This window comes from Aythya marila (genome assembly GCF_965140915.1).
Source record: "Aythya marila genome assembly, chromosome: 23".
Classification (NCBI taxonomy): domain Eukaryota; kingdom Metazoa; phylum Chordata; class Aves; order Anseriformes; family Anatidae; genus Aythya; species Aythya marila.
The window spans coordinates 1393496-1413653 of NC_139064.1; the positions used below are offsets into that span (position 1 = coordinate 1393496).

The following is a 20158-nucleotide window of genomic DNA, read 5'->3' on the forward strand; positions in this document are numbered from 1 at the left end:
CACGCCCCACCGCTGCTTTCCCTTCCCATCCCCGAAGCGGGGAGAGAGAGAGGGGGGGGGGGCTCCCGCCCTCCTCCCGTTTTTCCGCCGCCGGGGGGGGGACACCGGGCCGCGTCCCCGTCCCCCCCCTCTTCCCTTCTGCCCCCCCCGTCGGGGCGGAGCGAGGCCGTGGCGCTGCCCCTCCCCGCGCCGTGACGCGGCCGCATCTCATTAGCGGTGCGCGCGGTCGCTAGGTGCCGGCCGGGGCGCAGAGCCGAGCAGGTGCCGGCGATGGCGGCTCGCGCCCAGCCCCGCGGCCCCGCGCCCCGCCGCGCCCCCCCGGGCCGCCTCCTGCCGCTGCCGCCGCTGCTGCTGCTGCTCTCGGCCGCCGCCGTCATCCCCAGAGGTAGGGCGCTGCACCGGACCCCCCCCCCTTATCCCCTCTTTATCCTCCCCACCAACAAAACCCCCCGGGGCTGGACCCGGCGCGCACCGTCCGCGGGGGGGCGCCGCGGGGCTGCGGGGCGGGTGGGGGGCAGCGGGCGCCCCGTCGGTCCGTCTGTCCGTCTGTTCGTCCGTCCAGCGAGAGAGGGGGGGGGAGCGGCGCCGTGCGGAGGCTCCCGTTGGGTGCGGGCGGTGCCCGCGGAGCCCCCCCCCCCCCGGGGCTTGGAGCGGTGGTGGCGGCGCCCCCGGGGCTGCCCGCTCCGCCGGGGGGCGTTGGGCGGCGCGGGGCGGGCGCGGCGGCGGCGGCTCGGTGCCGGTTTCCATGGCAGCGGCTGCTGGCCGCGGGGGGGGCTCGCCGGGCGGCCGCCGACCTGTTGGCAGCGGCGTGCAACTCCGTCTGTCCGTCCTTCCTTCCTTCCGTCTGTCTGTCTGTCCGCCCCGTCCCGGCGGCTTTGGGCTGAGCGGGCGGCACCGGAGCGGGGCTGCCCCGGAGCCCCGAGCCCCCGCTGCCCCAGGGGAAGCCCAGCCCGACCCGGTCCGACCCGGTCTTTTGCAGCAGGGCCGTGCCGGTGCCCGTCGGGGCAGCCCGTCGGGGCCGCCCGGTGCCCGCACAAGGCTCCATTTAGCGGCTGCCGCGCCGAGCGGAGCTGGCGTGCCTTGCCCGGGACCAGGCGGCGGAACAAGCGAGCCATTGAGCGATCTGTTGCGTTTCGCTGATACGGAGAAGAGGGGAGGGGGGGGGCGAAGGCGCGGGCAGCGCGGCCGAACAAAGAGCTTTATTCACGGCCGCGCTCTGCCCGCTCCCGGCGCCGGGGGCTCAGCCCGACGGGGGGCACCGCTGCGGGCCCCGGGGGTCGACCCCGTCCCCGCGATTTTCTCCGTTCCGGCTGCCCTGCGGCCCCCGGAGCCTGTCGGGGGTGGAAAGGAGCCGTCGGTGGCAGCCCCTTTTTATTAGGAGCTGGGGAAACACTTGTGTCGCTCCGGCACGGCTCGGCAGCAGCCGCCCAGATGTTTATGTGATTAACGCGCTGTCCTCGTAGTTTTTTCGGAGGGCTTGCGCGGAGGTGGGTTTTGTGGGATCCGCGCTCGGTTCAGCTCCACACGCAGGGAATTGTCTGTTGGTCTGACCTGTGGGGAGCTTCCACTTCAACCAGCCTGAAATAAAAACAAAAGCCCTGCTGGGGGATAACTCCGCTCGCTCTTTGTGTTGCCGTCTGCCTCCCAACATCTTCCCTCGCGTTTCAAATCGTTTTTAAGGGCCGCTTTTAGCCAAGGGCTCGTGCGGTGTCACAGCAGCATGAGCCTGGTTGCCGGAGCCCCGCTGGCGGCCGTAGCAGCCCGCTTCAGACCGTTGGAGCAGGAGCCGTTGGGAAGGAACGAGCCGGGGCTGGGTGCTGCAGCTCGATGCCGGTGCCTGACGTGTGCACTCGATGTTTTCCGATAGCGAAAGGCACCGCACGGTACGAACCGAGATGGCGATGCTGTTGGTAGAAGATAACTACCTGGTGATGCCAGCGCTCTGTCGCGAATAAAGGATAACATCCTAAAAGTCCTGCTTTAATGTATTTCAGACAAAACTTCTTAACGCTGAAGACTTCTGGCTTTTTTTTTTTTTTTTTTTTTGATATTTCCTTCCGTTTCTCCCCTGTCTTTTAAAAGCTACTAGTTTGTTAGCTTCAGTACTCCTGGAAGACAAACCCAGCGGTGTGGCAGTCGGTGTCTGGCAGTGATTGCTGCCCGCTGTCGCCGTGTCTCCGTACCGCTTGCCACGCAAGGAACACGAGCCCCGTGCTGTACCGCGGCGCAGCAGCATCCTGCGAGCTGGAGCGCGCATTGGAGTCTGCTGCCATCGCTTCCCTGCCCGCCTGGAGCTCGGGTGGTTGGGCTGGCAATAGGCAACGCTAGGGCTCTGTTTAAACCCAGCTGGTACCTGGAGACGAATCCGTGCATTTCTGCAGCACCTTTTGATCTGATCGCGGTGCTTTACAGTGAATTAAACTTTGTAACACCCCTGCGAAGTAGGACGAGAGCTGAGGGATGGTTTCGGCTAAGATGCAGTCAGCGCTGGAGCACGGCAGCTGCCTGGCGGCACACAGCCATGTTGCGCGGCAGTTTAGAAAGAATAACTTCCCAGCCGAAGCCGCGGGAGGCGTTCAGAGGAGCGGTGCCAGCATCGCTCCGAAGCCCGGTCGTGGTGCTGGGTGCGACGGCCGCGCTGACACGAGGGTGCTGCGGGTGCGCCTCGGGACAAGCAGCCGTCACAACCGCACGCTGCGGCATCTGCCAACGTGAAACAAGCCCCGAATGCAATAGGCCAGGGGAAGACCTTTGCTCCTTTGTAAATACGGAGCCAGTTTCTAAGGAGCTTTTGTGTGCAAGCAAGACAAAGCTTCTGATCTGCAACGGTTTCGCTGAGACTTGGCTGGGCTCTTGCATTGGAAAATACACTGACGTTCTGGTTGTGTTCTGCATGAAATGCAAACACTTGAGGAAAATTGCAAGGAAGAGGCTGGTAAATAAAGTAATCCATCTGGATTGCAGCTTGGGCTCATTTGTCTTGCATGTAGGCAGTTGGGCACAGGTTTATAAGCACGACAATCTGGCTGAGAAACCACTGCCAAGGAGCCTCCTGTGATTTCCAAGGATGGGAAGCCTCGCGGGGAGTCGGCTCTGCTCTGTGCAGGATCTACACACAAGAGGGGGCAGTTCCTCGCACCTTTGGCCCGATGGACACCTGTTGGGTTTATTGCTGGCAGCGCTGGATGTCACGATATGCACTGGACGTTGCGATATGCCTTGGCAAGAGCAGGGGCTGCTGGCGGTTCCCTCTGCAGAGGTGGCTGGGGTGCACCTGAGGCCGGGAGGAGGAGATGCGCTCCTCCTGTGCGCGCCCGTCCTTATCAGTCTCTGGTCTGTTGATGTTGCTTTGCTGTTTTCCTTGCTTGTATTTCACTCTGTCTCTTCTGGGTGTGTAAATAAAGAAGGCTTTGTAATCAAACAGCCCTGACTCAGTAACTGAAGATGGCTTGGCGTTGCTTCCTCAGGTCTGTGCCAGAGCCCAATGCGTGTTCGGGGGGGCAGAGGCGTGCGGACCGGGGCTCTGCCCCGTCGCCTGGCTAAGAAGGGATGGGTCGGCTTCCTCGCCCTCTGTCTGCCCGGGGCCACCCAGAATAAAGCATTTGTTTTAGGCTAGGTCTGCTCTCTCTTTGAAATGACTGTTTAAATGCTCCTAATAACATGTTTGCTCAAAAACCTACTTTACAAAATAGCTTTCTGATACTGCATGTAGGCAGATTTTTCTGGCGTTTCTGTTCAGCGCCAGCTTTTCTAGAGATTATTGTCATAATTTTAAAAGGGATTTTAACAACTGGTGCCTTTTTTTGACAGTGTAGCAGTACTCCTGTCTTGAATACAGGGGCTCTGCATATCCAAAAAAATGAAGTTGCTTTCTGTGGTTCAGGGAGATATGATTTTAACAGACTTCAGAAGCTTTAAATGTAATGCAAGCTGTAAGTCTGCAGCATTCACTGCAGCTGGAATTCAGCCAGTAAGTAAATACTTATGCAGCGGTTTGAGAGTACAAGCAAAGCCGGACGTGTAATCTGTATCTCTTCTGAGAAATGGGATGCGACATTAAAAAAGTTGTATTTGTTCCTCTGAGGAATACTGTGTGCTGTTCTCTAGTGGCACAAACCCACTGGCATTAAATAAAGAGACTTTGTTTGGAAACCTGCAATGAAGAAGAGACCCTAGCTGGAATGTTGTAATTACGAGTGGTATGTACTTGTTTAAGTTTCATAAATCAGTTACTTCCCTGGCGATTTAATTGCATGCTGCAGCTAGCAGCTGCTGTTGTGGTTAACGGGAGCTCCACCACAGAGCCCTTTGAAGGTCGTCCAGTGCTGGCTTGGAAGCTTTGGTGCGCTTGGCTTCACGACCAGGCACCAGGGGAGAATGCTGGTGGAAGAGGCTATTTTTGCATGTCTGAAAAAAAGATACCGCGAGGCTTCAATCAAAAATGTAGTAATTGGAAGGGGAGTATTTCACAACAGAGTTTGGCGGCTGGGCCACGCGCTGGTGTGCAGTGTCTGATCCCACTGCTCCCAGCTCGTGGCTGGTCATGGTCGAGCCCTGCCCCTGCGTTTGGGTGCTTGGTTCCTTGGTTTGCAAGTGCAAAGAGCCCGAGTGCAAGCGATGCACGTGGCAGCTGGCTCCTCTTCTGATGTTTGTCTGCTCGTGAACAGAATCTGCCTGGTTTCTCTTGGCTTTTTTTCCCCCAGAATAAGCTTTTTTTCCCCGTCTTTCCTCGTGTATTTGTTACCTGGTGATCTTGTTGGTTTTCCCGTCATGCTGCACATTGGGCTGCGTCTTAAGTCTTTGTATGGCAAAGGAGTTAGCTGTTAGGGAGCTGTGCTAAGTGTGCTGGATGGGACTTTGGAAATCGGACTTTGGGGTTAATCTCATTCATCTGTTCAGCGTGTATTATCGTGAGTGATAACAGTACCTGAACAGCAGTGTTGTCATAGTTGGTGTTTACCTGCTGAACGTGCCAAGTGGCTTTTCTGTTTTATTTAAAGCACTTACCTGGGCTGTGCTAGGAACTCCTACTGGCCTGCATGGATAGTTAGTTGAAATCAGTGATGGCCCTGCATGGGCCGGTATGATATTTCTACTCTACAGTTCAGTTTGAGTGGATTACGTTCTTCTGTAGTTTAAAATTTTGAGTAATAACATCAAACCCTAATGGATATCTCAAGGTGGTGCTACTATAACAACTGACACCCTGTTAAGATACTAGTATAGAGGTAAATGGTATTTAAAATGGTATTTAAGCACATCTCTGGTCAGAAATATAAAACTTTCAAGGGCTGTCTTAACGTGAAAACTAAAGAGATTGTTCAGCTTAATTTTTTTTTTGTCACTGGAAATGCTTGTGCATCTTGGTGTCTGTTGGCTGTCGTTCATATCTGGAGGTGCTGTGTTGTTTTCCCTGGTTTATATTTTTACCTTCCCAGGGCATGTGTGGGTAGCTTCAGCCTCTGGGGATTGCAGTGCTGTGATCGGGAGTTGCATAAGCGTCTTTCCCAGTTCACAGGGCTTTCTCTGAAGGGTAGATGGAAACAGTGTTCATGGCCAGGGCTTGGCTTTTTTTTGTAACTTCTAAAGCAGCAGCAGTTAATATTTCTGTGGGTTTTGCCAGATCACTGAAGTCGGTGTCAGCCCCTTCCCTTCTGTTAGTGACAATATGAGGGAAATGTAATTGTTGAGGAGACGATGGGCTCTGAGCTGTAGGAGATGACAGGCATTCCTTTAAAATGCAGGTGTATGTTTGGCACTGCTGGGGAATAGTTGTGTTAGAAACGTACTTTCCCTGCCAAGACCAGCTGTGAAGTGTTTGCCCTAAACAATTTATATTACTGGCCCGATTCTTCACTAGGACAGACAGCAAAAGTCCGTGGCTGCTACTACATTTTCCAGACTCCTTGGTGAAGCAAAGGAAGCTTAATAGCAAGAAACTGTAGTTGAACGTTTTGCTCAAATGGTTTTCTCCGAGAAGGTTCAGGTACTGATTAGCTTACATGACAGTGAACTTCTCTTATCTCTTGTATGTTCAGCATCTTGAAAGTGAGGGAACTCTTTGAAAAATGCATTTGACAATTACATTAACAGTGTCTGGTGCCGTGTACAGGATTAAGCTGCCGGAGGGCACAGGCAAGCCCTTGCTGGCTTTTAGGGAGGGTGTGGGACTGTGCGGTTCATTCCCCTTGGGTTTCCTGCAGGACGGTGATCTGCTGCTGACCACCAGGTGCTGGGTACCGGCTCCCCAGCCAGCTCTGGGAGAAGAGAGGCGTTTCGTATACAGAGTTTGAGGCAGTGCCAGAGCGTTATTCTCATCGGGGTGAAGGCAGCTTGCACGTTCCCTCTGGTTTTGCAGCATAACTATGCGAGCTCTGCACTGCTGACATGCAGAGCGTGGGCGCTTATCTGGGGTGAGGAGTTGAAGCGTGGGCTGTTAATCCCCTGCAGGCAGGGGAGCTCCTGGAGGCGAGGCACCGTGGGCAGTGGTGGTCTCTGGACCACCTGAGTGGTGGTGGAGGTGCAAATGGAGCTGGTGGAGCCGAGGAGATCTGCAAACCTGGCACGTTGCCTCCTGAAGTTACACGGGCTCTTGTCAAGCGCTGGGTATATAAAACACTGGGTTTGGGTTACGGCTGTGGATGAACCTCTTTGATCTTGTTTTGCCCTTTTTTAACAGTTTGTGAGCAACCGAATCTGATTTATAATCTCTTCAAAGGTCTGCAGCCAGAATGGAAGTGTTACTGTATTCCCCAAGCTATCGCAAAGCATCACGAGTTGATCGTCTCTGAGGTGGACTCGAGTGGTTTTCTTCCATTCACAAAGATGCACTCAAGTGCTAATCCACAACACGACAACTTTCGTGAGCTTGGACCTGAGAGATCTCAAAATTTGATGCGGAAGCACACCTTTCTTAAAGCGGTGTGCCAGCCGAGGATGTGATCTTCTCATGGACAGCATGAGACCAAAGCAGGACTTGGCAGGCGGTAGCAGGAGAGGTCCGAGGCTGCCGTGGCTTCCAGTTCTTGCATCCACTTTGTGCCAGTTACCACAGCATGTATCCCTCCTTGGGAGTGTGATGAGGGAGAAAGAAGCACCAAGCAGCAAAGTGACATTCCCCCCCTTCCCTTGCTCCCCCCGTTCAGTAATAGAAATACGAGTGAGTCTGCAGCATCAAAAGAGAGATCAGAGTAATCGGATCAAGCATGAGAAACTGCTTGTTGCTGCCTCTCTGTTTTTAAATGAGGCTGCCTGGCAGCTTCCCTCTCAGAACACTTCTAAATACTGGTGATGTTCAGCTTTGGAGCTGGGGTTATAGTGAAGTAGGGCTCTACTAAAATTAGGCTAGAAAGAAAACTTTCCTTGTGTGCTCTGAGCGTTATGCATCAGCTCTGGGCTAACGCGCTAAAAGAAAGGGGTGTCGTGCCCTCCCGGCCTTTATGTCGTACCTGAGAAGAGGAACGCTTATCTCCAGCTCTAATTGCAGAGACAGCACTTTCACTTCATGCGTTTTATTGCAGTAGTGCTCTTCTGAAATGTGTTCTGTGACACTGAGACATCTGCGACCTTGGCAAACGTACACGGCTTTATTGAAAGGCGTTCGCTTCCCTGCCCTGCTGCCACAGTGGGGCATGGGATAACTTTTGGGCAACAGCTGCTCTTTGTCCATTGAAAGGCAATGAAATTGCTCGGCTGGGTCAAATAGGGGAGAAAAGCTGCTGGCTCTTGGGTATGGCTTACCTGCAAAGATTTTTCTTCTTCAGCCACAATTGTCTCTTGTACCATCTACTGTGCCTGCTGGAGGCATGTGGACATCCATCCCAGTTCCTAATGTTTGCTGTGCTCCATAACATCAAAACTGTCACTTATCGTACAGTTGTAAAGCTATAATTGCCTTTGGGTACACAGTTGTGTTTGCTCAAGCATTACGTACGGATTAGTTGGTCGAGGTTTGTAGAAGAACGACAAGTATTTATTTTTTTTAAACTTTCCTAAAGCAGAAAGTGATTCCCAACTTCTTGCTGGACATTGCAGATAAGATGGCTTGCTTTTGGGAATACTGCTCTAAAAAGATACTCATCAGTTCTTTTAAAACATTGCTTGAAGTAAGGTTTTTTGTTACGCCACAGATAATCCAATGATGCGGTGAAGTTGTGTTGGGTAAACCTAAGCAAAGTTGTTGTTGCATAAACCAGGACAAACACGAAAACCCTGGACAGATTTGCATAGTTAGGTTGTTTGGAGGGTCACATCTAATTCTCACTGGTTTCATTATAATGAAGACCTAAAATATTCTCATTTAGAGACTTACTGCTCTAGTGTTTTTTTTTGTTTGTTTGTTTCTTTCTTTGTTTGTTTTTCTAATTTGGATTCTAAGTTATTTTGCTTCTAAACATGGGCTATTCATTTATACTCCCACTACTTGCCTCTTTGATATCTTTATCCATGTTAGTTTACGTGTACTTAGGTTATGAAGTCAGAAGGAAAAGACTTCAGCAGGAGCAGAGAAGCTCTTGTGAGCTGCCCTTCGTGCTTTCCCCAGACTGTGTAAAGTAGGTGCTCCTGCTAGCAGAATTGAGGGTAGTCACTGCCATGTACCTGTGAGCAACTTCAACAAGAAAGTATGCTGCGTTGTTCTTGCTGTCAGCAGCTTGTTAGAAACGCTTATGCCCAGATCCCATTTTCTGCCTTAATTGGGGGAAGATTTCTGGATAACTTCATTACGTTGCTTCATATTGAGATCCGGAATGATGCTGTTTTGGTACCATTTCATGACGACTGTTTGGCTTGGGCTTCTGGAGTCAGGTGGATAGTTGGTTACCAAACATCAAAACTGTGAATGTTCGTCAGTGATGGTCATCTTTGTCAAACTCAGGTGTGAAGAGAGAGGAGTGTTTGGGTTAGTTGAACCTGTTTGGAGTAAGCGTGCTTTTTCGGGATGGGTGCAGCAGGAACAAAGCAAAGCAAAACCCTTTCTTATCATAGGAAGTGCTTTTGTGGTGACAGTGAGAATCTAGGTCATTTAACAGAAACTCGTTCTCTAAGCAGATTAATTTTTTTTTTTTTTTTTTTTTTTTTACCACCCTAGTTTTTTACCATGCTGTGCGGAGTCCGCAGAAACTACGCCCAGTTCCTTAGCACATATTAACCAACAGGGGGTCAAATTAAATTGATGTGCGGAAACATTTTGATTTGCAGTTGAGCAGTGGGTGTAGTTTGGTTGTAATAGGGCATCCTGCTGAGTGAGCTGGTATTTCCTTTGCTCTTCTGCAAAGTAATACCCTCTGTTATGTGAGAGAAGTGATTGTGCTTCTGGATATGGACGGTGGAACAGAAGAGGATGCGCGGGCTCGGTGTGTGTGGGTGGAGGAGAGGAGCAGAGATCCCTGCCGGGAGCAGTGTGATTTGGCAGAAAGCTCTGTGGCTTGGCGTCGGTACCCGTATTGATACAGCATGCTCCTAATCTGTCCGTTGTAAACGCTTACAGCAGCTCATGGTGGGAATAAGGCAGAACCCATTTAACTTGTTCCAGCTTCTTGTTCTTAGTCACTGTTGAAGTCTGGGTGTGTGGAAAGGTTCTTCTGGGTGTGTAAAAACAGAGTATAATTTTCCTTTGTCGTTTGAATTTTTCACTTTTGAACTTAATTTTCTAATAGCTTAACTGCTGCTCAAATGAAGACTTATGCTGTGTCATTAGGAGTGGATGTATAAGGTGATGATTGCATGACTTTTGTTTTCTGCCATATCGCACTTAAGCACTGTTCTTCCTCCATGCTCAGCTTCTGGTCTGAGGGTGGTTCTGAAATGGATATTTCTCATTAACCTAGTAGGCAGAACTACTGAAAATGACTCCTATGCTCAGGTTTTTGAGCTCTGCCCACTTAAACAATTTTTAGTTTGATTTAAAGGTCTTAATCATTCCATATAATCTTTAGTAGAATGTACACATGTTAATCAACTCTACTGAAGCCGAACCTGCCAGTTACTGCTTCTTTTGCCTGTCAAGTGTAGTTGCACTTTTTTTTTTAAATAAAAGCAAGGATTAAAGTGGGATAGATAGGAGATTAACACTGTTCCCTTTGGACATCTTCAGGGAAGGATGGAGAAAATTGTAGACAAGAAATAAAGAAAATACTTGGAGGCAAATCATTTATTGCTATGTAGCAGTACATAGAGCCTTGTAAACAGGGGGTTTATAGCAAAACCAATGATGTAGCTTTTCAAATCTCTGGGAGGATTTTGGATACACAGTTATGCCTCCCTCCTCTAGGCTCTTTTTCGTAAATTGGATCTTAAGTTTTCAAGTACGTTAGCACAACACGATGTATGTAGAATGCAGCTCTAAAGGGGTGTTTATATGTTAGATAAAGCTGTTATTTTGTCTTTTTTGGGTAGCTTTTCATTTTCAATTTCATGTTGAAGTTGGATGGGTCTATTGATCTTGCTCCTGGTTGAGATCACAGAGGCTGTCTTTAGTAAGAGCTCCTCATAAATATAACTTAACTATTTACCAAAGAATTAATCATGTATTTCCTTGCAAGATTCAAATGTTTTGTGGACTACCCATTGTATTTACAATTGACCTTTTCCTCTCTGACACCTCTCCTTCCCACCCACACACCACACCCCTCCCAAAATCTGACTTCTTTGGGTTTATGTGCAAGACTAACAAGGCAGGAATAGAGAAGAAAAATAGGTGGACGTATGCAACTGGCGTACGTTGGCAGCTTGAGTCCAACATTTTTATTAACTTCTGGAATTAATCCTCGGGGAATGCACAGCCATGTGCAATGAGTCAGTGTTTGTGGAACAGTGCTGTGCATCTGGAGGGTAAGACATCTCGAGCAGCTTAAAGAAACTTGCGGTACATGCAAATAACTGAAGAATTAAGAATTTACACTACTTGTATGTACTCAGTGGGTGAAGAGGTAGCTTGACTTTTTATGAGTAATCTGTTACAGCAGCAGTGAGTAGTTAAATCTGCTTTCAGGCTTAAAATGCAGTGTAATCTTCAGGGTTTTGCCATGCTGTAGGGTCTTTCACTATGGAATTTCACAGCACCAGTCGCTATGCCCCCAGAATTTTATTTGCAATTGCTTTAGCTTGGTTTCTTCTCGTGGACTTTATTACAAACAGCTCCTGGAGGAGCGTTAGGGTTAGTGGTAAGCAGCGCTGGTGCTGGTTTCTGCAAGGCCTCCAGGGCACCAGTGGAGGCTCTTTGGCTGGTGTGTGGCCTGTTGGCATGCATGGGCTTCCTGCAGTGGTGGCAGCAGGAAGGCCTTACTGGGAAGGCCTTACTGCCCTGTCTGAGCCCAGCATGGGGTCACTGGTAGTCCTGGTCAGCGTGCCCTGAGGGACCCCCAGGATGGTGCTGGCTGACTGGCCAGTGCTGCCTCCTGCAGTGGTACAAGCTGGAAAAAGGGTGTCGTGTTTGCCTGTTGACCCCCATGTCACGTTTAAATCCTTTTGTAAAATGGAGAGTAACGTAAATTAATTCTGCAGTGAATAAACAAGCATTAGGAAGCTATTTTGAGCCTGGTCATCTGCGTGTCCATCTGGGGAGAGCCAAACGGACTGACCTATAGCGCTGGCTCTCTGTGTTGATATCTATGAAAAGATTTTGTGCTGAAATTAATGGGAACATTGTCTGGTGAGCGCAGACTAAAGGGGGTGTGGGAATATTGTTGAAAAATGGTGTGGATTGTTCGCTGCTGCTGCTGTTGGGTTTCATTGCCTGAAGAATGAACCTTGCACTTCCAACTGTCACTGAATTCACAAGGGAAGCCTTTCGAAATGCAGTTTTTCTTTGCTTTAAATAAAATATCCCTTGTAGCAGGCCAGGAAAGTGGTGTCCATTAAAGATGCAATCCAAAACAATATTAAAGTTTTAATAACTTAGTATTTTTGTTGTGCCAAAAAAATCAGATTACTTAAAGAATAGCTTTTCCTTGCTCAGCTGATTTATAAATGCCAATGAAATCTTTTGCCTAAACCTCTGTAAAAGTTGAATTTGAATGAACTAGCTAAAGAGTCATTTTTGTCAGTTTAATAAGCATAATAAAACGGTAAATCTTAGTGAAAAAAGCACCTCTGAAATTGGTATCTTTTCATTTTAAATTGGTTCCTAGGATTTATATGGAATTCAAAGGCAGATAGAATGAACAGCTCTGGGTAGATATTGAAGCAACATGTTCCTATTTTTCTGGAAAATATATGGACAGTGTGGAATAGAAGCCAAGCTCTGAGAAACTACAGCACATAAATTACTACTCGCGTGGCTTGCAGCAGTGGCAGAAGTAGTCCTGGGTGTTCCCTTTGGTTTTGCAGTCAGTGCTCAGAGTGGTTGCTGTTTCCTCCTGTGCATTGACTTCAGCAATTTCACTTATCTGTATCTGTTGCTCACAATTTGTGATTTTGTATGTTAGTCTTCTCTCGGAGTGACTTTTTTTTTTCAGCATCCATTTGTCCAGGTTATCAGCATGCAGAGGAGAGCTGACTTGTATTTACATGATTTAGTTGTAAATATGGTAAGCGTTGATAGATATTGTTGTCATAAGTGCTTACAGCTACTGGACTGATTACTGAATTTCTTCTGTGAAAATCTGTACAAGCTATGCATACCAGCAGCTTCCCAAGGGAAGTGTGTGAAATGAGCTTGTGGCTTTTCATGGAGAAATCAAATCCTAGGTGTGGCTGTATTGTGCTAATTTATTGAGGAAGTATTGTCTGGCAACAACTGGGGTTCTGAGGCTTTAATGAAGGAAAAATAAGAGGCGATTTTTTTTTTTTTTTTTTTTTTTGGTGGGAACAGATGCCATTATGTGGAATACTATTTGGGGAGGATATGAGTAGAAAACATCTGTAATGTTATACACAAGGGGCTTGGAGTGAGCGATGTTAATCGTTGCCACTGGGGTTGAAGGAACAAATGCATTATTTGCTAGTAGTTTCTTTTTAATTGACTAATACGCTCTGCCTGAGCTACCATTGTTTAATAGCATTACTTCCAGGGTGTTTTACACATCTATCTAGACCCCCTGTGTTTCCAAATGACTGTTCCTAGGAAATGTCTTTCCAAATGCAGTAATCCTGGATCTGGCAAAATATTCCCTAGGGGGTGTGGCTTCTAGAGGGCTGCCTGCAGACACAAGGAACATCCTCAAGCTGCCGAAGATATTCAGTTCTTCTACTTTGGACCAGTGAAAAATGACAGTTTGGGGGTGTAATTTGAGATTTTGAGGTATTTTAAGGTGGCAGTGGTTATTATATTTAAAAAGCAAACAAATATGGAGAGGGAAAAACAAGGCAGGTAACAGATGGTGCCTCCCGTACTTGCATGTGGCTTCATCAGTGCTGTATAGTGCCAGCTGCTGGGAGGATGAAGTGCTGGACTTGCTGCCGATGACTTGAACTCAGCACACTCCTAAGTAATCAAAGTTTGTAAGCTGATTTGCGAAAGTGTGATGCTGCAAGGCAGTGGTAAATGGAGATGCAGTATGTTCACTGGTTAGATATAATGCCCTTGATGCTGAATTTAGACCACAGACTTTTTTTTTTTATTTTAAGTATCCGTCTCACCCCACCCTGTCCAAGTAATTTCCTGTGTAATACCAACACTTACAGTCTTTAAATCTCTCACAGCAGCTTAGACTATGTGAGGAAAACCTAGGATCTGTGTCCCAGTTCTTATGGCCTTAGCTTTTCAGGATACCAGCCATCTCAGCAGCACTGTACGTGTGAAATGAGAGCTGTGCACGCTGCTCAGCAAAGGCACTTCTCAGTTTGGAGCTGCTTTGTCAGGCATATAGACAAGTAGGAAGGGATATCTATTTATTCTCAGGAGGGATGAATTGCAACTGCAAAACCAGTCCCTTTGGTAGGAGATGGAGTTGCTTGTCTGGATTTGCAGCTCGGTTTGATTTGTTTGCCTTTCAGCACCTTGATTCAGCAGTGTTTTTGCCTGAGAGGGGGGAAAAAATCTGTACTTGTGGGGTCAGGAAAAAGGGAGGATAGGAATCCTGAGTACTTAATATGGGCAGTGTAAGCTTTGCAGAGTCACACATCCAGATGGATTACATGAGGAACTTGACATCTTGTTTAAAAACAAATCATTCATTATGTAGCAGTGAATAATCAAGCATTACAGTTTCATCTCTGGAGGTTCCTTTTTTTGGTTGGAATTTTGATAGTTCAGTAATTAAAAGCTGAAAGCTATTACACTGTCTACATGTTGATCAATTGGTAATTAAAAAGTTGATGATAGATATGGTATTTCATGGGACTGGTTTGTTACGATCAGATTTCCTTAGTGTGTTTTGAAAATTGTCATTTAACTTAGCACTTAAGCATTTTTCAATATTCATGGACTATTTTATTTGAATTTTATAAATGCCTTTAAATTATCAAAATTTGCATACAGTAATTTGAGATTCTGGATCGCATGATTTTAATATGATCTGAAAGGTTAGTTTCTTCTCCGTCTGTGGAAACGCATTTCCAGCCTATGTAAATGTTCTTCCTCTCTATACTATATAATTCTTTGGCTGTTGTATCATTAATTTGCTGTGGCAGATTGCCGTGGCTGGCTTAATCAGCCTGAATCTAAGGCAAATACTTAAGAGTACTTGAGGTATGACCCTTGTCACAGGATTCGTTCCTCGTAAGTCATTCAACTTTCCTGCCGGCTGCTTAATCTGCACCTGATGTCAAAGTGCTAATTGGGACCAAAGCGATTCAGGCTCCCGGGCTGAGGTGTTGACTGCAGCGCCTGCATTTTCCTGCACGTGTGGTCCCTCGGGTCAGGGTGCAGTGTGAGCTGCTGTGAGAGTGTCACGGCTCTGGCACAACCCTGGCTCATGCGTCCTCGTTAGAGTGGTCCTATCAAACACATGAGGGGGATTTGGATGCTGCAGGGCCCCAGGGAGCTCTCCTGCAGCTCAGGTGTGTCTTCAGATGGGAACAACTGTGCGGGAAGTATGTACCTGCTGCTGGTTTAAGACTGGGTTTCCAGTATTGCAGTAGAATCCATAATAAGGCTAAATTCCTCTGGTTTTGTAGTTGTAGGTACAATGTAAACAAACACAATTCTGAAAGGAGAGCATGCCAAGTTGTCAGTAGCTCTTGCTCACGTTGTAAACTGTTTCCTTTGTATTGCTTTAGTGTCTGGGGATTTGGTGACCGTTTGTCTCGGTCACTGCAAATAGCGAAGACGATTCCTGTCCTAGAGAGAGTCTAAACCTAGGCTTCATGGCAGAGGACTGGAGGCTTCTTTCAGTTACCATCATCTTGTGTGTGGGTTTGAGAGCTTCAAGGATAATCAGTGGAAGAGGAAACAGCATGTCTGAAGCATGCTTTGAGGGTTTCTTGTGAGGGCTGTGAAGTTCAAGTTAGGCTCACCGTGCGTGCCGTGAAGGTGACGGACCGGGCAGAATTCCTGCCTTCCCTTTCGGTGAGATGAAGGCATTAATCTTGTCCCCAGGAGAGGCTGCTGCAGACTGCTTGTTTGCAACAGCAGTGTTAAATGAAAAGAACTGGAAGGATCGTAAGTGGAAGACCATCAAAATGCTGCTCTATTTAAATTGGAGGATTTTGTCAAATCGATTTTTCAAAGGGACATGTAATGCTGGTAAGTAATATACTTAAAAAGCACAGAATTGTGCTACAGTATCAAAATCTTGGGTTGTACAGGACAGCTTGTCCTATCTTTGGAGCTCCTGCTTTTTCAGCTTTTGGCTTCCCTGCTTGATGAATATTTGAAAAGCCTGGAGGCCTACTGAGCCTCTTACAGCTGAGGGAAGGTTGAAGATAAGTTTTTGATAATACAATCAGGGATAAAGCAGTCCAAAATGAAGGAAAACTGTGTTGGTAATGGCCTCCTTGATGGAAGATTCATTGCTTCCGGAGCCTAATCTGAGACCAAGATGAAGCCCAAGCCTGACACTCTGCAGAGCATAATGCAAGATTTACAGGTCTGCCACACTCCAGAGATTAAAAATAAAAAAACCTCCAAGCCTCCTTTTATACCCTTGAAAAACTTTGAGGGGAAAAAGAGGAGATTTGTTTTCTTGTGAATATTTAATAAATAAATAAAACAAAGCCAAACAAACCAACCAACCTTTCTGCCAAGGCATTCAGATTCCTCCCTTCTCCGATGCTCACAGTCCTGCGGCTGGCAGGGAGTTGTTGGGGTACGATATTCTTGGGTGAATGCAGCAGCTGCAGTGCACGCTGCTGGGCAGGGCTTGTGTGGGTGCTGGGTGAGCTCGGCTCCTTAGAAACCCTTCTCGAGCAGTTGTCAGCTTGGCTGGGGTGAGCCTGGCCAAGTGCCCTACCTGAGCTGTGCTCCTGGAATGGTTTCGCTGTAGTTGGCTTGAACATAGTGAGCCACTTAAGATCCCTGCCAAGCTGATCTACCGGAAAACACCTTCCTATCACTTAATCTGGCAATTCCTAATAAACCTGTGAAGGCAGGCAGGACTCTGCTAACACACCTGAGAAGATGCCTGTTTCGGGTCACGAGCCTCTCCATCACACCATGGGGCATCCAGTGCTGTGGTGCTTCAGGAGAGCCAAGAGGAACAGCACAGAAGTCAGATCCTTGGAACTGGAAGGGAAGAGGAGGGCAGAGGCTGTCCCAGCTCTCACATTTGACTACTGGGAAGACCTCCTGTACTCCAAGACAGAGCTATTTGTATTCACATCGTGGTATAAACGCTCGTAGTTGCTTCACCCGGTCCTTTGAGACAGACAGCATGTGGGACGACCGTTTTCTGCATGAGATGAAGATATGACATTGGTGTGTTAACATTAATGACTTAGATGCTTTCTGAAAAAAAGCACTCTGTCCTTAGATACTTGTTGCTTTGTGACAGCTGGTTCCAGTAATTTGTTTTTATAGGGCAGTTTGTAGTAAATGAATGACATGTTGAATATTTTACTGAGATTTTAGATTATCTAAAGAATACTTTCCGGTTTACTAATTGGTAGATAATGCTGCGTACATTGATGTTGACATGAGCAAATGGATTTAAAATGGTTTTGAAGTGAGCCTCATTAAAAGATGTTCTAATTCAGTCAACAGGAAATGTCAACTAATATGTCTGTACTCGCTCTCTCAGCCCAGATTGGGGTAGTGTTGAAGCTTTTATGGGTCTGTATTAATTATAGGCAAGTGTGACTGCTGCATGTGGCTATTGATAAGTCTTGTTAAATTCTTGATGACAAATTCTGTGAATTCGGTTCATTAGAAGGTGGTAAATGTGAAAGCTGTGTAATTAGCTGTCTTACAGATTTCCTTTTGGCCTTTGATGAACCATCCTGAACCAGGCGAGGGAAGGGAGGCCTAAAAGTGGTCTAGTTCCGAAAAATACCTAAGGCAAATGAACAGACAGAACTGGAAGGTGTGGTCAGGTTGATTTGCTATGTGTTTGAGTCTCTTGAAAGTTCTGGAGGCAGGCAGTGATTTTGGAAAGCTTTCTAAAAGATGATTTTCCATAATCTGGGAGCTGAGTTGCAGGATGCCTCTAACTGTCTAAAGCAAGCTTGGTAGGAATGGGAAGGAAGCTCCGTGTTGCAGTCTGAGCTGCTGTTGAGGCTGTCTCTCTATGCATGTAATATTTGCCTGTAGCTGTGAGAAAGAAGGCAGAAAACCTCTAAAAGGGCCCACTTGCATATAGACGTTGCCATGATGCACAGGGCTTTTGTTGGCAAAGGTGATCAGATCATCCAGCTAGATACTGCTGAGCAGTTACAGTCCAAAAGCATCCTAAGAGGTAGATCTTGCTGCCTCCTCAGGCTTTCAGTAAATCGCTGTAGTGTCACAGGACTCCAGGCCCTTTTTGTTATAGATGGGTGGAGATTCGTTACTCACCCAGATTAGCATCTGCCAAATGTGTGTTTTCTGACAACCAAATAACTACACTCTCTTTACAAATCTAGATGGTACTAGACCATGCTATGTGAATTTGATACAGAAGAAAAAGGAAGCTTTGGTGTGAAAGCCTTGCATCAGTACATGTGTAGCTCTGGTCTAGCATTAACCCTTTTCTCTTTCAGGGAAAATGAACATCTCTGAAGCTTAGTAAATGAAGAAAACAATGCTTTGGAGACACGACTAACGTATTGAACATTCACTATATTGCATAAACTTTCTGTGGGTGTAATGCAATGTTGTCTCTAAAGAGATTTGTGGCTGTTGGGGCAAGTGAGGAAGCAATCCTTTTCAGTAAACTGTGGCTTGATGCAAACTATTTTAAACAAACCCGGAGAAACTTAGACTTCTCTTACAGCATTGTTGTGCTTCTCTTCCACTTACTCTCTCTAGTTGCAGCCATCTGGCTTGCTTAGGGAGCACAGTGTTCACTGAAATAAGACTAATGTTTGAAATATCTGACTTTGCTAATTGGGGAAGGAGTGTAAAAGAGAAGCTGTCTATAGTCTTTGTCAGCAATCTTTAAATCTTGGAGAAATGGGGAGCAGAACACTGCAGTGAAGCCACAAGAAATTGCTGGAGTATGGGGAGAAGGGAAAAATTTCCTTCAGAAGTAAAAGCAGCTTTTGCTTGTAGCGCAACTGAGGTTTCTTCGACTAAGTTTAAGTGATTGTGGCATCGGAAATAAGCTCCTGTATTCCGTGCAGTCTTTAGTACTGCATTTCCAACTCCTAGGGTCTGCATCCAATGTTTTTGTTGTGTTTACTGTGTGTGTGCACGGAGCAGTTGCTCACAGGGAGGGAAAGCAGTGTGTGCAATGTCACAGCTACTGTCATGTGGGCAGGGATGCAACTTGCTCTCCAGACCTCCTTTGTATTGGCAGTACAAATGCTGCCAGTCTTTACTTCTGTTTCCCTACTGTTGTCTTGTTTCCCAGATAGTTATTTATGTCGATGGCTTTCATACTACGTGTTACACTGTGCCTAGTGCAAGGCAGCATTCGCCTTTGTTATGCCTTCTGGTTTCTGCCCTGTTCCAAATAAACAAAATCAGTGCTAATGTTAGAGGAGAACTTTCCCTACCAAACCTAAGAATAGAGTAATAATACAACACAGGAAATGAATTCCTTTTCTTGTTACTTCTATAATCCCATCTGATGCTTGTGGGCCAACCCGTTTACTCTCTTATGGGCATGCTAGACTGTTCAAATGGGACTTAAGCCACTCTGAGTTTTTGTTGATGTTGAAAACTAACAAATATGAATGCTACTCATTTAGAGAACAATCCTGACAGTAGACTGCATGTAGGCATAATCAAAGGATACTTAATGTACTACATTACCTGGGATATTGGGGGTTATTTTTATTATATTCTGAAAGTAATCTGCAAGATCTGATACGAAGAGACTCAAAAGGTTAGTTGAAAGCAGACAAGAACTGAATCATTGAATTGAATAAAAACTGCATTGTGCAAGCTGTAATGCTCCTTTCCATTCATTACTGCAATTATAATTATGGAACCCAAAGTATTTAATTGGCCTCACATACTCTTTACACTGAATAGATTGCATTGTTACTATTTAAAAAAAAATATCCTCTTATGCATTGCAAATACATGTACGTGTTGCTCTCTGGTTCTCAAGAGGTTTCTTTGTTTATATGATGAGTGATTAACTGAATTATGGATCTTCTCTATGTTGTGTCAAACTAAAATCAAATGGAAGAAGAATTCTTCCCATGCATCAGATGAAATTAAATGGAAGCTTAAAAAATACAGCTTCCTACATTAAAAACCCGACCAAAAAACAAAGTGATTTTGGCCATTAAAACTGATTTCAGAGGTATGGGAGCCTCTAAAATAGATTTTAAAGAAAAAAAGGTAAGCAAAGTAAAGCTAAAATACTGATTTTAAGGCTCAGTGCATGTTTTGCAGAACTGACTTTTGGACCAGTGCTCTTCAGGCAAAACTTGAGTAAGGCAAAGCAAAGTCACCTAAAAGGATGTATTTTGGCCTGAAAGGGTCACACAATTGTTGTTCCTCTAACAATTAGTAACAATGATCTTATTATTTCCATTAATGAAAACTGCTTGTCAAGCAGCAGGGAAGATGGCTTGACCCAGTTTGTATCCCTGTGCGTGCACATTAAACTTAGTAGTCAAAACTATAGAGGGAAAAGGGCTGCATCTTCTGCTTGGCTCTACTTTCAGGGTAGCTGATCTATACATCTGA

The 20158-nt window shown here is 46.6% G+C and overlaps 1 protein-coding gene across 4 annotated transcripts in view; it reads left to right on the forward strand.

The window, feature by feature from the left end:
- The first annotated feature begins 226 nt into the window (after positions 1-226).
- Positions 227-20158, forward strand: part of CADM1 (cell adhesion molecule 1) — a 177630-nt gene continuing 157698 nt past the window's right edge. For 3 of the 4 annotated variants that reach the window (XM_082778057.1, XM_082778058.1, XM_082778059.1), the window contains exon 1: positions 228-385. In XM_082778057.1, coding sequence (XP_082634183.1) covers positions 271-385 — 115 coding nt within the window. In that variant the 5' untranslated portion in view covers positions 228-270. Of the gene's footprint in view, positions 386-20158 lie in introns of all 4 variants that reach the window. The other variant, XM_082778060.1, reaches the window with a different exon arrangement.